The 14,493-nt window shown below is 33.7% G+C and overlaps 3 protein-coding genes across 3 annotated transcripts; all 3 read right to left on the reverse strand.

Annotated features, from left to right (window-relative positions):
• Window positions 1-1,456: 1,456 nt before the first annotated feature.
• On the reverse strand, window positions 1,457-3,838 carry LOC9312929 (replication factor A protein 1). The gene is made up of 10 exons (XM_002876815.2): window positions 3,680-3,838; window positions 3,305-3,572; window positions 3,117-3,213; window positions 2,914-3,035; window positions 2,758-2,842; window positions 2,516-2,672; window positions 2,236-2,420; window positions 1,984-2,107; window positions 1,711-1,884; window positions 1,457-1,597 (listed from the first exon to the last, which is right to left on the reverse strand). Exons 1-10 carry the CDS (start codon window positions 3,836-3,838, stop codon window positions 1,457-1,459), a joined length of 1,512 nt encoding a protein of 503 aa, XP_002876861.2.
• A 2,983-nt stretch (window positions 3,839-6,821) lies between these two features.
• On the reverse strand, window positions 6,822-8,007 carry LOC9312931. Its single transcript, XM_021025014.1, has 6 exons — window positions 7,876-8,007; window positions 7,520-7,784; window positions 7,333-7,435; window positions 7,133-7,257; window positions 6,996-7,057; window positions 6,822-6,866 (listed from the first exon to the last, which is right to left on the reverse strand). Exons 1-6 carry the CDS (start codon window positions 8,005-8,007, stop codon window positions 6,822-6,824), a joined length of 732 nt encoding a protein of 243 aa, XP_020880673.1.
• A 1,367-nt stretch (window positions 8,008-9,374) lies between these two features.
• Window positions 9,375-10,581, reverse strand: LOC9312932. Its single transcript, XM_021025015.1, has 6 exons — window positions 10,450-10,581; window positions 10,095-10,362; window positions 9,910-10,012; window positions 9,705-9,829; window positions 9,498-9,582; window positions 9,375-9,414 (listed from the first exon to the last, which is right to left on the reverse strand). The coding sequence occupies exons 1-6, from the start codon at window positions 10,579-10,581 to the stop codon at window positions 9,375-9,377; spliced, it is 753 nt and encodes a 250-aa protein (XP_020880674.1).
• Between the last annotated feature and the right edge of the window lie 3,912 nt (window positions 10,582-14,493).

The following is a 14,493-nucleotide window of genomic DNA, read 5'->3' on the forward strand; positions in this document are numbered from 1 at the left end:
AGGCATACTCCGGCTCTAGAACAAAATAATAAAACATTATCCATCTGACGATATTTGTAAATATTGGCAAAAACTAACGGTGTACATTTACCATGATCGTTAAAAATAATTTGTTGTGGAAACAACACATCTTTAAACAATACATCCCAGGTAGCATCCCAGACCGACAACGGATCTGCCTCGCAGAAAACATCCATCAGCATAACAAATAAACCACGCAATCTATCGACCGACAACACCCACGAAGCCGCTTGTTGGATAGCTACGATACATTCATCCGTCTGGCTAATATGGGTTGAGTTAGTGTTTTGCTTGTTAACCTGTCCGATCAAAACATTCACATATTAATAATCAATCAACATGATTGTTATTTTCGGAAAGAGAAAGCCAATTTAACGCAAAACCAATAAACTATATCAGACCAACATCAAGTAAAAATACTAACGACTACCTCCATCTTTTCAACACGAGCGTTCGCAATGATTAACACAAGAATGCATGTATTATTTATAGACGTATATATAAGCTAGGTATTAGGGTACCCAATAAGACCTTTATTTTTACGTAAAATATTGAGCGACTTAAAACCAAGGAAAATAATATTTTCTATTATGGATAATAACAAACATACCACTATATTAATAGGAGATATGATCAAATCTATCAATACCTAAAATGTTAACTCTAACATATTGTTACACAAACAGTAAACTTAAAAAGAAACATTCTAATTCCGTCGAATATTTAATATTTTAGAATTGTTAATGTTACATATCTCAATACAACAGAACTACCAATTTATGCGTTGCTCAGAGAAACGGCCGGGATATCAACCTACGTTAGTAGACCATATAAGCATAATATGAAACGTGCAAATATATAGAGCTCGTGAATGCTCACATAACCCTAACTAATTATAAATCAGCATGCTAAATCAGATACCAAATATATCACAAATAACGTGAAACTGTTATATACGACATAAAACGAAATCCAATATTTTATAATAATACATATATAATAATATCCACGTCTTGCTAAACACATGTTACCTACATGCATGTATTAGTTGCGTATAGAATTTATTCAGCCCTAGCGAAAACACTTGCACGTGTAAACACATGTTACCTACATGCATGTATTAGTTGCGTATAGAATTTATTCAGCCCTAGCGAAAACACTTGCACGTGTATAAGCAGAAACGTCGCGTTTGTCGTTTGCCAAACAACATCAGACCGATCATAGAAAACAAAAAAACGAACAATATCTAAATATGACACTCGGGAAGGTATAAAAAAACAAAAAAAAACAAATAACGAAAACACCAAATAACATCCAGACTCAGTCACAACAAAAAACGAACATAAAGTCGCACAATGTATTGTAAAGTCTGCTATGATATTTAAATATAAATAAAACCGCTAAATCTAGATATATAAAAAAACCAAATCCTTCTTTAAGTTGTGGCAAAACTCTCTTCTTTCTTGCCCTCGATTTTGATTTTCTTCGCAGGAGGTTTCGGATTCTCGACGGATACACCGCCACGGCGAACACTGGCCTCCTTTGTAATAGGCGTTACGGGCAAAGGCACCAAAACCTTAGAAACACCAATATTAAGTATATATAAAGCAAAACACCGAATATTTAGTAAACTTAACACATACATACAGTTTCATATAAACAGAACAACCCAAGCTACAAAACACGAACCTCGGAGTCTAGACTATCAGAATAGTCTTTAATCAGCTCATCATCATCAGAAAATAACTGTACCACGTAATGCGACCGATCCGATTTCAGATTATCGCCACCTATACTCACTTTAAAAAGAAACCGCCTCCCGACCAATGCCCCAATCTCCGAGGGAAGTATAGAGGGGTCATTCTATCATTAAACCATGCAAATAGATTAAATATACGAACAAATAATCGTTAAAAATAGAATAAACAACATAACAAACAATAGCAAAAGCGAATCCATTACCTCAGAAACTGCATTATAGAGCTCCTGTGCAGTTCTACGAAGGAGGGTACTACCCATTGCATCAAACAACAAAAACCTTGCCTTGTAGTTAGTTGCATCAGAAACCTCCAGAACCAATCGGTACCTAAAACAAACAGTTATTCCAGGACAAATAATGAACAACCGAGCTCTAAAACTACACACACCAACATAGTATGACGGTATTAACATGCACAAGACGACATAAACAATGCATTCAAAAGACACGATCACCTGAACACTACCGCAGATACATCCTTGTCACAAATGCCGCAATAGTAAAGAGGTGGGTTTCCATCATCACCAGAATTTTCTGGATAAGGCTCGACACTCTTATTACACATCTTACACGAAACGTAATACCATTTCGACGTTCGCTCGACGGATCCAACAGTGACCATGGTCACACACATACCCTCCTATAGATTTCAGAGGTCAGACTTAAAATACCAACCAGTTCTAATTAACAAACAAATTTTTTTTTTACCCTTTAAAACGCATGAATATAAAGAACAATGGTCACACACATACCCTCCTCTAACGCCTCGACTATATCTCGGACAGTTCGTTTATGATTCTTCACCAAGAATTGATCACGTATCGATACAGTTGATCCAGCAAACAATTCACTATTATCATGATTAGTCAAGACCACGCCATCGGTTGGTAGCCTACAAAAAAAATTCTATATTAATATCTATACAGACATATACAATAACACAAAACATAATAAATAAACAATATTATGTCTATTACCCTGATCTGAACTCATCAACAAAAACGCCTGGAGGATCGAGTAATACACGTGTTGCGCCCATAGCATTAGATATAGTCCAATTACCTAAATAAGTTAACAATTAAAATTAGAACAGTCATCGGAATATTTGAAGTTTATTCGACCAACATATATACCTTTCCACTCCTTAACCTGAGCACACCTAATCACACAAACAACAGCCGCTGGATTTGCTTCAGTATAAACCTTAACTTGCTTAGCAAAATCCGCCCATAGAGTACATATCAACCGTACGTTCCTATTTACGTGATAAACACGTCAAAAAAACGAAGCATACAGAAAACCAAACTCTTATAATGACTAATCATAATTAACATACCCACGATCACGCAACTCGACGTCGAGCTTTGGAGTACTCTTTCCTCTGATTTTTATATCCTCTATCGGTCCAACGTTGACAATCTGACCAATAACATCTACAACAATACGTATCGTTATTTAGTTTGACAGCGATAAAGATAAACAAATATCAAACTAATTAAGATATTTTATTTAAACCAGACCTACCAACGAAAACACGCGTGTCTCGTGAACCATTTAAAACATCACCAAATTCCACAAAATACTTCTCAGGGACTTCCTTTGGAAAATCATCACATGGTTTGACCTGGGTTGTTCGGTAAAACAAAATCTTGAAAGAAAGACTGTTGCTCTTATAATCGCCAGAGTACTTGATGAGCTTGAAAGGATTTAAGGTAACGACATCACCTTCTTTCAGGACACTGTCGAACTTTTTGATATTTTTGTCTTCAACAGTTGCATGGATTCTTGAACCCTACTTAAAACCAAAAAGAGAATATGCTTAGCATACTTATACAATACAAAAACAAAGCAAACACATGATATAGAAGACATAATCTCAAATAATAATCAAATCATAACCTTTTCATCCACCAAAACCATCTCGATTGTATTGCCCGCATCTCTCTGATACGCCTTCCACAGCCTCAGGATTAACACCTTAATCTTATTCTGATCGTGAATAGGATTGATATCATCGATGAAAGTTAGTGAATTTTTGCTTTTTCTGCTTGACGACATTTTTTAACGCACAAAAGTATAATATCTTAATAGATTTCGTTAAAGTTGAAAGCGAGTAGTAGATCCTATATATAGCCATAAAATGTTTAGGATTTAACCGACCTTTTCGACTAATATAGAATAAAATTTAATAATTATGGATATTAACAAAATCGAATTAAGAGATAAATGTAAATCTTCGATATTAGCATATAAAATTTTCTGGAAATATTATAGCTTTACCAAATAGTTATTATAGATATTTTCGAATCGAATACGTAGATAAAAACCGCAATATTTACTTTTATCGTCTCGCTAAATCATAGATTAAGCATGTTTACATTTTTGTGACAAATCTATATTTTTATTTTCTGTAAACAAAGTCGATAAGAGTAAACTTTCAATGGAATCCAATTACAAAGATATTTATGTATTATGTTATTAATTTAAACTAACGAAGGTGTAAGTCCTCCTTCACTTTCCAGTTTTATATAACGCATACACTTTGAAGCCTATGACTAAAGAAAAGAATCCTTCAATATTGTTCGCAGCCTCAACGAAATGGTCAATTTAACATATATATAAAATATTATTTTAAGCCCCAACGAAATAACAAATTCGATGTAAATTTAAATGTACTCGCTGACGAACGTATCACCGTAAATATATGATCCATAATAAGAACGTAACTATAGAATAAAAAATAAACAAAACTAAGGGATAATTGTGATCCGCATAATAGAGGTATCGCTGAAACAACTCTGTTAAAACGTAACGGAAATTGAAACATAATAACTTTAACATCCACCACCGGAGACTATAAATCCTTCCTTCTTCTTCAAGATACCCAACTACATGTTTTTCTTGACCCTTCACAATAACACCGAAGCGTAGGAATTAACAATATTATAGTCCAGACACCCAACATCATAAATCTAATTATACGGAAAACTAAACTTACAATTCATCAAAGCATTCCACTCCATGGATATCTGGATTAATCTCAATACGCGTACAATCTGTAGCATGTATGGCCACATCACCTGCACTCGATCAAACTAACTATTTAACATGCATACATCTATAACAAACCCGACCATCTTATATACTAAGCAGGCAAAACAAACCTCCATAACAACGAATAAGTCCCCATCTTATAACACAAATAACAGCACCATCAGCTTGCTCTTTAAATGTGTCGTAGAAAGTCAAAGCGACTTTACCAAACAGGCGACATCTCAACATAGCATTCCTTCACACGTAAAAAAGTACATGTGTAAGGATATTAATTAGTATTTATCCTCTAACTATTATAAACATAATGAATGTACCGTCTGTCATGTAGATAGAAAGAAACTGTGCGATATATGCTATCATCCCCATCATAACCAAATTCCCCATACGTCTCTTCCTCTTCGTATTCCCCTTCTCCTTCATCGGCATCTACATCTTCTTCAACTTCTTCGTCTCCTTCGGTGTCTTCTTCTTCTTCTTCATCATCGTCCTCTTCGTCATCTTCACCAAATTCGGATCCTAGTCTTCCATGGCCTTGATCGTTTATTCCTCCTACTTCTTCGAGTAATTCTTTATAACCACCAGTAAGAGGACGAAAACGTTTTGTGGATGAAAATCCATACACATCCTCGTTACTACGCTTCAAGGAGCGAGTAGGTTCCTTATTTTCTACGACTAATCTACCCTCGTTGTATCTCTTCGACCTATCTAGTAAATAATCATAGTCTGGTATAACTTCATCAGATAAAGGGACGCCCTTATCATTAAAAACAACGGAACCCTCACGTAATTTCGTTCCATTGGTTTCAGCTTCGATATTAGAAGTTTGGACATCAACAACCTCTCCAATCAAGTCTTGCACAACGGAAATATGAAACGTCAATAAAACAGTGAATATAACAGATAACATGTTTAGATACAATTAGAACCACAAATCTTACCAACCAAAAAGTCGTCAGAATATCTTCGGTCCAAGATACTTCCAAAATCAACAAAATCAAAAAACTGATTGTTATCGATACCAGGTATCTTGACAATCGTAGTGTTTTTCAAAAGAATCATCTTATAGCGGTGCAAGGTTGCTCTGCAATCCCCAGTCTGATGAACAACTTTAAAGTCCTTAATCCGAAACCAACTACCGCTAACTATTACAGACACAAATTTATCGTAAACCTCTCCCCATAGAGAACACTGTAACTTGTTACCCTACAACGAACAAATCCATAAAATAAGATCCAAGAGCATTATCTTATAAAAAAATAAAACAGTATAATATAAACAAACCTCACGATCCGCGAGAACAAACTCTAAACGCCTGCCACTGTTTTCTAGACGCCGTGTCCACGAACAAAGAACCTTGGTTTCGACAACCCACTCGTACTTGGAAGGATTCAATCGCCAAACACTATCATATGTTTTGGAGGTAAACATGACGACGATTATAACACGAATAGACGCGTAAGGGACTATATATTTATATGCTATGAATGAAACCAAAAATACCTAATCCACGAATAACTCGAATATATACTTATATATGAATTTTATAAATAACTCGATAAGGTTTCCGGGGATTTTCTATTTAGGTCTAAATTTAACTAAATAAATATTGCTAACAACGCATATCGTTATTAATTTAATGATTATATATATATATATATATATATATATATATATATATATATACCTCATTAAGATTGTTCATTGCAAAAGCAATGCAAAAGCAATTCTAATCTCAATATCCCAAGAATAAACACCAGACACAGTATAATTTTTTTTAGCGACACTATACATTTTTTTTTTAATAGGATGTAGTTTTCGCTCGTGAGTAATCCAATATATAAATTAAATCTGTTTTATTTTAATAACGTATAAGATAAATATCCAAAATAAAATAATTTGTATGACCGATAGACCGAGACGATAACATAACGTAACAACAGCTATAAGGAGATAAACTAAAATATAGATCTATTGTCACGTTCAGTCTTTAATCTTCTGTTTTTTCGCAATCGGACCGTGCTTGATCGAGAAGCTACAAAAAGCAAACAAACAATCGAATAAAACATGTATCAGCAGGAAAAAAGCGATGCCCATCAGCATCTTAAGCAAATGAGTAAACCTCAAACAAATATATAACTTACACTGATTTCATTTTTTTTACATCCGGTATCGAAGGATTCAACAGCAGTTTCGAACAGCGCACCCCTGAGCATATCCACATGCCTACATATTAAATTGAAACCACACGTTAACCATGATTAATCAATGTTTATAAATTATTTCTTCTATGCTACGTACCTTCCCTAAACTCGACACGGACAAATCGCAGTACACATATGATAACATCGGACGGATCAGTCATCCACAAACGATAAAGAGGTAAAGCATCCGTAATGCTTAAAACACATCTCAAAACTCTTTCACTGCGTTATATAGTTTAAATAAATCAGATCGATAAATGATCAACTTCTTCTGTGTATCAAAGTGGCATAATGTACCTTGTATCCTGGAGATCAAAGACTATATGTTCCACCTGATCCTCATACACGTGACAACCAAAAGAGGTTATTTTACTAACGTTAATGGCCTTTCCGATGATATCTGCATGAATAAAAGCGTCGGTCGAAATACAAAAGCGTAACACTAATTTATAAAAAAAAAAGAATCAACTGATAAAAACCATACCAACACAAATGGACGTATCATGCGCCCCATTTAGGATTCTCCCAAAATCCACGAAATCATAGAAACCATCACCCGATCTCTCCTGCAGAGTATCGCATAATGTTTTTTTATGAAATACCAGCTCAAATCTATGAGCAACAGGCTTCAACGCATCCACGACAGGTCTCAAAATAAAATCTGTTATCACTATCCATCGGTTCTCAACGATTCTCGATGAAAACTGTGGCATAAGCTCCATAGGTATGATACCATGGATTTTCCCACCCTGAGATACGATATACACAACACATGATTACACTACGACTTATACATGCAAACTATATTAAAAACAACAATCCACAGAACATGAGTTATACCTTATCATCGACCAACACGACGTCAACCGTCGAATAATGATCGTAGTACTCTTGCCAAATAGCAAGAACCTTTGCGCGAATACGCCACTCGCTGGTATCAGGATTCAGCTTCGAAAGAGGATACGGCTCCATCCGTAAAAATACAAAATCCCTAATTCAAAGCAGAGCGAAGATATATTATAACTTGGATGATAAAAGAAAAGAAAACGATGCCAGTATTTATATACTTTTTCCGTGATATCTCCACCCGGAAATACATGCATATATATATCACAAACCGTGAATAAATGTTAACAAATATTATTAAAAACTTATTCGATTTTATCTCTAAACTTATTCGATTTTATCTCTATATAATAAGTTAAAGGTAGTTATCAATTAACATTCGTATTTTTACGAAATAAGGAATACGACTTTATCGCTACAGATTATTAAATATTTTATAAAATTATTAAATATTTTATAAACTAATATCCCGAAAGATGAAATCTAACTCTACGGTGTTATATAGATCTGTTTTTACATATGTGATTAGTTGACATTTTACAGAACCCTAAATGCATGGGCCGGAGCCCAATAACGAAATGATAATTTGCCATATCGTCGACGACAAATCGAAAGTATTATAGAAAATATACAAAACCGGTTAAGGTAGTCACCATTTTATAGTTACTAAAAAGGGAAATCAGGATGTGCGTACAGAAATCAACATGTGAGCTAGTTTACTATAAGAATACGACCATATTACTACATATTAATGTACTTATTGTTGATAAATATCCGGTTTATTTGTGAAATTGATATCTCAGCATTATAATGTATAGATTTTATACATGTGAAAAATTAACATTTTACTGAATCTTACGTTCATGGGCCAAAGCCCAACTACGGAATAACAGTTTGTGATTTGTCTAAACAATCCTAACGTATTTGGTGGCAAAATAAACCGAATAGAAAAAGGAAAAATAATAAACCTCCCACCAAAAAAAAAAACAAAGAGGAAAGTTATCTGATCGACATCCAACAAAGAGCAAGAACAAAATATAAAAGATAACAGTACGATTTCAAATCGTAAATCAGACAGAAAAAACCACATAGTTTCCTTCCAGTTCGCAGTTCCATAGAGTATTACAATTATATTAGCGCAAGTAATAGCACAGATGGATGACACGCTGTTTCGATAAACATCTACCAATTACGTTGAATTGGTATCCCCCAGTCAATCTCATATTCACTCTCCGAACCAGCCTTTTTTTTTATAAAACTGGCTTGTGAATTTTGCACTACACACAACAGAACAGCAAGAAAGTCAGAGTCAATAATGACGCTATAGTGATAAAGCCTAATTTTCATACAAGATTTACATTATGCAAATCCGATCGTTTTTAGCAAATTGGAAACAACAAAGATAGAAATTAAAAACAACAAACATTTAAGTTAAACAGGAGATCCAAAACTCATCCCCTTCAAGCACTTCTCCAGAACACATGAACTTCCTCTCAGGCTCTATACCGCGAAGAGCCTGTCGAAGCAGACGACCTACAACGGAAATAATAAATCAATTACCATACCTAAACAACTCCAAATGCTGAATTACCTAAAATTAACATCAAATTTCTTACTTTACTCGGAAATCAGCAACCTCAGGCATATCAGGATCAAGATCCAAACGACTGCATCTACCAACCGATTGGATAACCATATGTCCTGAATTAACACGTTACATCGAGCTTATTAAATTATCAGAATTGCACAGCTTAAAACATTTTACGGGAGCTATACAGACAAACGGCCGTTATAAATAAACAAAACATAAATTAGATACAAACCGGAAACTTTATAGACTCCCCACCAACGCAAAACACAAACAACCCGCGAACTCCTAGTCCTTTTCCACTCATCGTGAAAATGCTCAGCAAGATCTCCGATAGCAACACACGGCAGTACATAATTGCTACAACAAACAAATGTAAACATTAGCCCCCCTATACACGTAGCAATGATACGAATATAGGTGGAATTAATAAGTCTCACTTTGCGTCCTTAATTTTGAAAGACGTCATCGCATAACCAGCGCTTCGTTTACTTGGGTCAGAGTATTTTATGTCTTCGATATCAACCACATATCCAATCAAATCTAGTGGTAAAAAGAGAGAAGAAACATAAAAATTAAAAAGCAGAATACATGAACAAAATCAAAGAATATTATATATACTTACTTATCAGGTAAGTTCTTATGAGTTTATCATCCAAAACGTCAAGGAAAGAGGATGGATATAGTGTATAGTGAAGATCGTCTTTGTCAGGTATCAGATTCAAAATTGTCGAAGGGAGAAAATTGATCCGATAAGCATGACGTGTAGTTCTCATATCCCCAGTTACCAAATCTAATTCAAAATGGTGAAGAGATATCCAGTCACCATCTTTGAACTCGGAATCATACTCAGTAATGAGTTCGGAATTGATTTTAGCCTCAATCATAGAACCCTATGATAAAAACAGAACGCCAAATGTATATAAGAACATAACATCAACATACGATAAACATCGATAATCTTAAACAAATGCTATTACCCTTTTATCACACAAAATCATGCGTAAAGTTCGATAACCGGCTTCAGATCTCTCACGCCATTTGTTAAGAACCTTAACTTGGATAGACCAACAAAGCTTAATCGGTTTAAAATCGTCGACATGCTCATCCATTTTTTTTTTTTGTGACTGAGATTTTTTTCATGTGCTGCAAATATGAACCAAAAAATTCCCAATCATATAAAGACAAGAACGTTTTTTTTTTTAAATACATATTTTCAAATTAAAACGCAAGCACAATTACATTGTTTATTTATCGTTACAATGCATTGCATCGGAAAAACCACAAAAACTGATAAAAACATTATCGAGACACGCATAGATTTTGACCATGCATAGAAATACAAGACCGATCGAGTACCATCAATCCAAACCAACAGGGCATCTTTTAGCCTGTAAAGAATCAGACAATAATTTCCCATTGACCAATTCCACCACTACGGGGCACTTTGTTTTGTTCGCTTGAATAATTTAGACCATAATATTCTCCCTTGTGTAACAATGTCGGAAATTGGAGATAATATAAAATAAGATATATCAATATCCCATAGATTTGAAGATTAATATTTCATATCAAAGTAATGAGTAAAAAAATGTGTCAATATATATTCCGTATAATCCGATCAAAACAAAAATATACTATTTTTTAAATTATGCGCGTTTCACGGATATTGCATCTTATATATATTGTAGTTATCTAAAAGATAATATTCGGATGTAATTTTGAATGTCAAAATTTTTCCGAAGACACAACATTAAAACAATTAATTGGTATGTATATTTGACGCTAACTGGATATTTAGACAATAAGCACATATATATAAAATCGATTAAATAGTCAAGGAATAAGATGCAAACCGTGATATTTAAAAAAAACACAATTGTCGAATAACAGATATTTTTGAATCAGGAAAAAAAAAAAAAAAAAAACAAAACACCAACTAAGTATTATAAGAAATCAAGGGTTCAAAATAGTTTTCTCTCCACAGAAGCAAAAGCAAGACGCATCCTCGAAGCTTCATCACACGAAGGATTGAATAAAAGTTCTGTGCAGGTACACAGAGTAGTAGCCCTCATATCACCTAATATATCAATAGACAAATCATGACTAAACGAATAAACACGTACACAATGTATTAGTGTTTAAATAAGTACCTCGAGAAAGCTCTAGTCTAGCAAATCGCATCACACACAGGATGATATTATCAGCACAAGTCTTCAGACCAGAAAAAAATTTCGTGGCATACCCCTTCGGCAAGCGACAGCGAATACGAATACCCCTGGTATATTTAAAGCATTATAATCAACTACACAAAATCCCCTCACAGCCAAGATATATAAACCAAGTTTAGAACTCACCTAACATTCTCTAACTCCAAATATATCTGCTCCCACGTACTATTCATTCCCTCATCCTCGTCATAATTTCCAACACACATGAGACGACCAATCAAATCTACACAAAACAAACGACGACAATATCACGTTCACATGCAATATTTACTGAACATACCAAACAAAAGAGTTAAACTTACCAACACAAACACTTGGATCGACTAAACCAGCAAGAACATCTTCAAAACGTACAAACTTAAAATAGTCAACAGAAGCAGTAACCACAGTTCTCTGAAAAGAAGTCGATAGATTCCAAAGAATTTTATAGGCATGCCTAGTTGGCCTAACAGACCCAACAGCGTCGACCAAGCCAAAATCTTTTATAAATATCCACGTTCCTTCGACAAGTCTACTCGAATCATAAGCCAAACAATCCAAACCAATTGAAGCTTGTATCCTGTCACCCTAGAAACAACCGAACGAACGGTTAAAAAATCAAAACTCAGATAGAACATGTAGTAACGAATCATAAACGTTTATAGATTTTGCATGCTTTTAATATACAGGCTAGTATTAGCTCCAACGTGTCCAAACGTGAAGAGCAACGAAATCTTCTGAAGAGCAACGAAATCTTCTAATTATTATGAATCTTCCCATCATTCTTTCATTCATAGAAGGAATTTCGGGGACGAGCCATCTGAAGGCAAGGAAACACTTTAGTATAACAGAACCAACCGCAAAACTATATATATATATATATATATATATATATATATATATATATATAAAACAAAACGAATCCCCATCATATTGTTCGGAAAGATACAATAAGATATGAACTTATCACAGCAAAGGAATATTAACATTTAACAATAGAATAAAACATTTTTTTATTAAACAAAATAGATATTTCCATTAACTTTTCTATAACATTGCCAAACGAAAAACAGAAAATTTACATCCACAATAGAACGACATTATATTTGATCAAAATTTAAACTTACCTTAAGAATATTTTATATTTTTTGTAGTTGCCAATCGGAAAGATACAATAAGATATAAACTTATCAAAATGAAGGCATGTTAACATATAACTATTTAATCAAAAAATACCATAAAGGAATATATATACATTCCGATCAACTAATTTTATAGATAATTGCCAAATGGAAAAATATAAAATTTATATTCACAATGGAAACCATATATATAAAGTTTAATATTATCTAAAATATTTTATATTTAAATGTTATCGATTTTATATTTTAAGGAGCCCTATATATAACACCACGTCGGCGTGACATCTAACCTAAACCTATAGCATATTTATATATATAACAAAACCTATACATCAAATCATAAGGCACCGAATCATGGGTGATAATCACGACGAAGATCAAGTGTTCAAGGCATGGTTGAATCTAAATAAAATCAACTCGATGGCTAGACAATTAACATTCAACGAAATACCAAATCATTTCACGTGGGATAGGACCAAAAAACAATTTAGGCCAAGGAAAAGAGGACCCCCTAGAGGAGGAGTAATGTATGTTTCGCGTAAGATTAACAACAATCGTCACTTGAAAAGGCTCGCAGGAATGTTAAGAGGACCTACATGTGACGAAGAAGTCAGGACTCACGGAGGTATTGTTTACCCAACATACGAAGAAGCTTGTCGGGCACATGGGATATTAGAAGAGTGAAGAAACAATTATTATTACGAATCTATGTATCTCTATATAAAGTTTATTATTATAATATATAAAACATTTTATATGAATTATGGACTTCCTTTTTGGTATTTGTTTATATGCGGAGAATCCAGTCATACTTGCAAGAATTTAACGCTTCATGGCATGAAATAAGTTTATCCTCCCCATAGTATAGACACCGTGAAGCGTAATTTCTATCGACGCAACAATTTATACTATTTTGAGTTCGAAAGCAAATAGTAATTAGGGCTACTTTATAATGGTAATCTCTTTTTTGGAAAGATCAAAACAAAGTAAGCTTACTTTTTAGATATATTCAACTTTTAACATATTTTAACGAAATCCGAATTAAAAAGGAAAATATTACATATATCTCTATAATCATACCAAACTTATATTGAAAATAGATTTATAACAATAATATTGATCATAAATATCATATTAAGGACGTCAGTATATGGTTATAACTTTCATTTATCAAGTGTATGTACGTTTTAATACGTATACAGTAGTAACATTATATTAACTACGATATGTATATATATCAATATTTTTAATGCATATACTTGTAAGCATGCACATATATTTATCAATATCATGTATAATTTATGTCTGTCATGAGTGAACAAAAACGACGATAGATGAGGTTGACGTTCAAATATCTAACGATAGTACGATATAATCCCACATCGGGACGGTTGACTAAAATAAATCACTTACGTTTAGATATAACATGGCAACATAAAATATATAAATTGCGTCACTGGAATATTTAAAATCTTGGCATTTCTGCCTACAAAACTTGTATAATAATAAAAAACCAAGTAAAAATTAAAACACATGCAAGTATCAATGCATAAAAAATAAAACCAGCACATTAGCTCCGTAACCAATACTATCAGCGGTTCTCACTTACGGGTAAAGAACCTCCGCATCACCAAAAACTCAGGACATTCATGATCGAAGAAGAATTGAGTGC

The sequence above is a fragment of the Arabidopsis lyrata genome (genome assembly GCF_000004255.2).
Source record: "Arabidopsis lyrata subsp. lyrata unplaced genomic scaffold ARALYscaffold_5, whole genome shotgun sequence".
NCBI lineage: Eukaryota > Viridiplantae > Streptophyta > Magnoliopsida > Brassicales > Brassicaceae > Arabidopsis > Arabidopsis lyrata.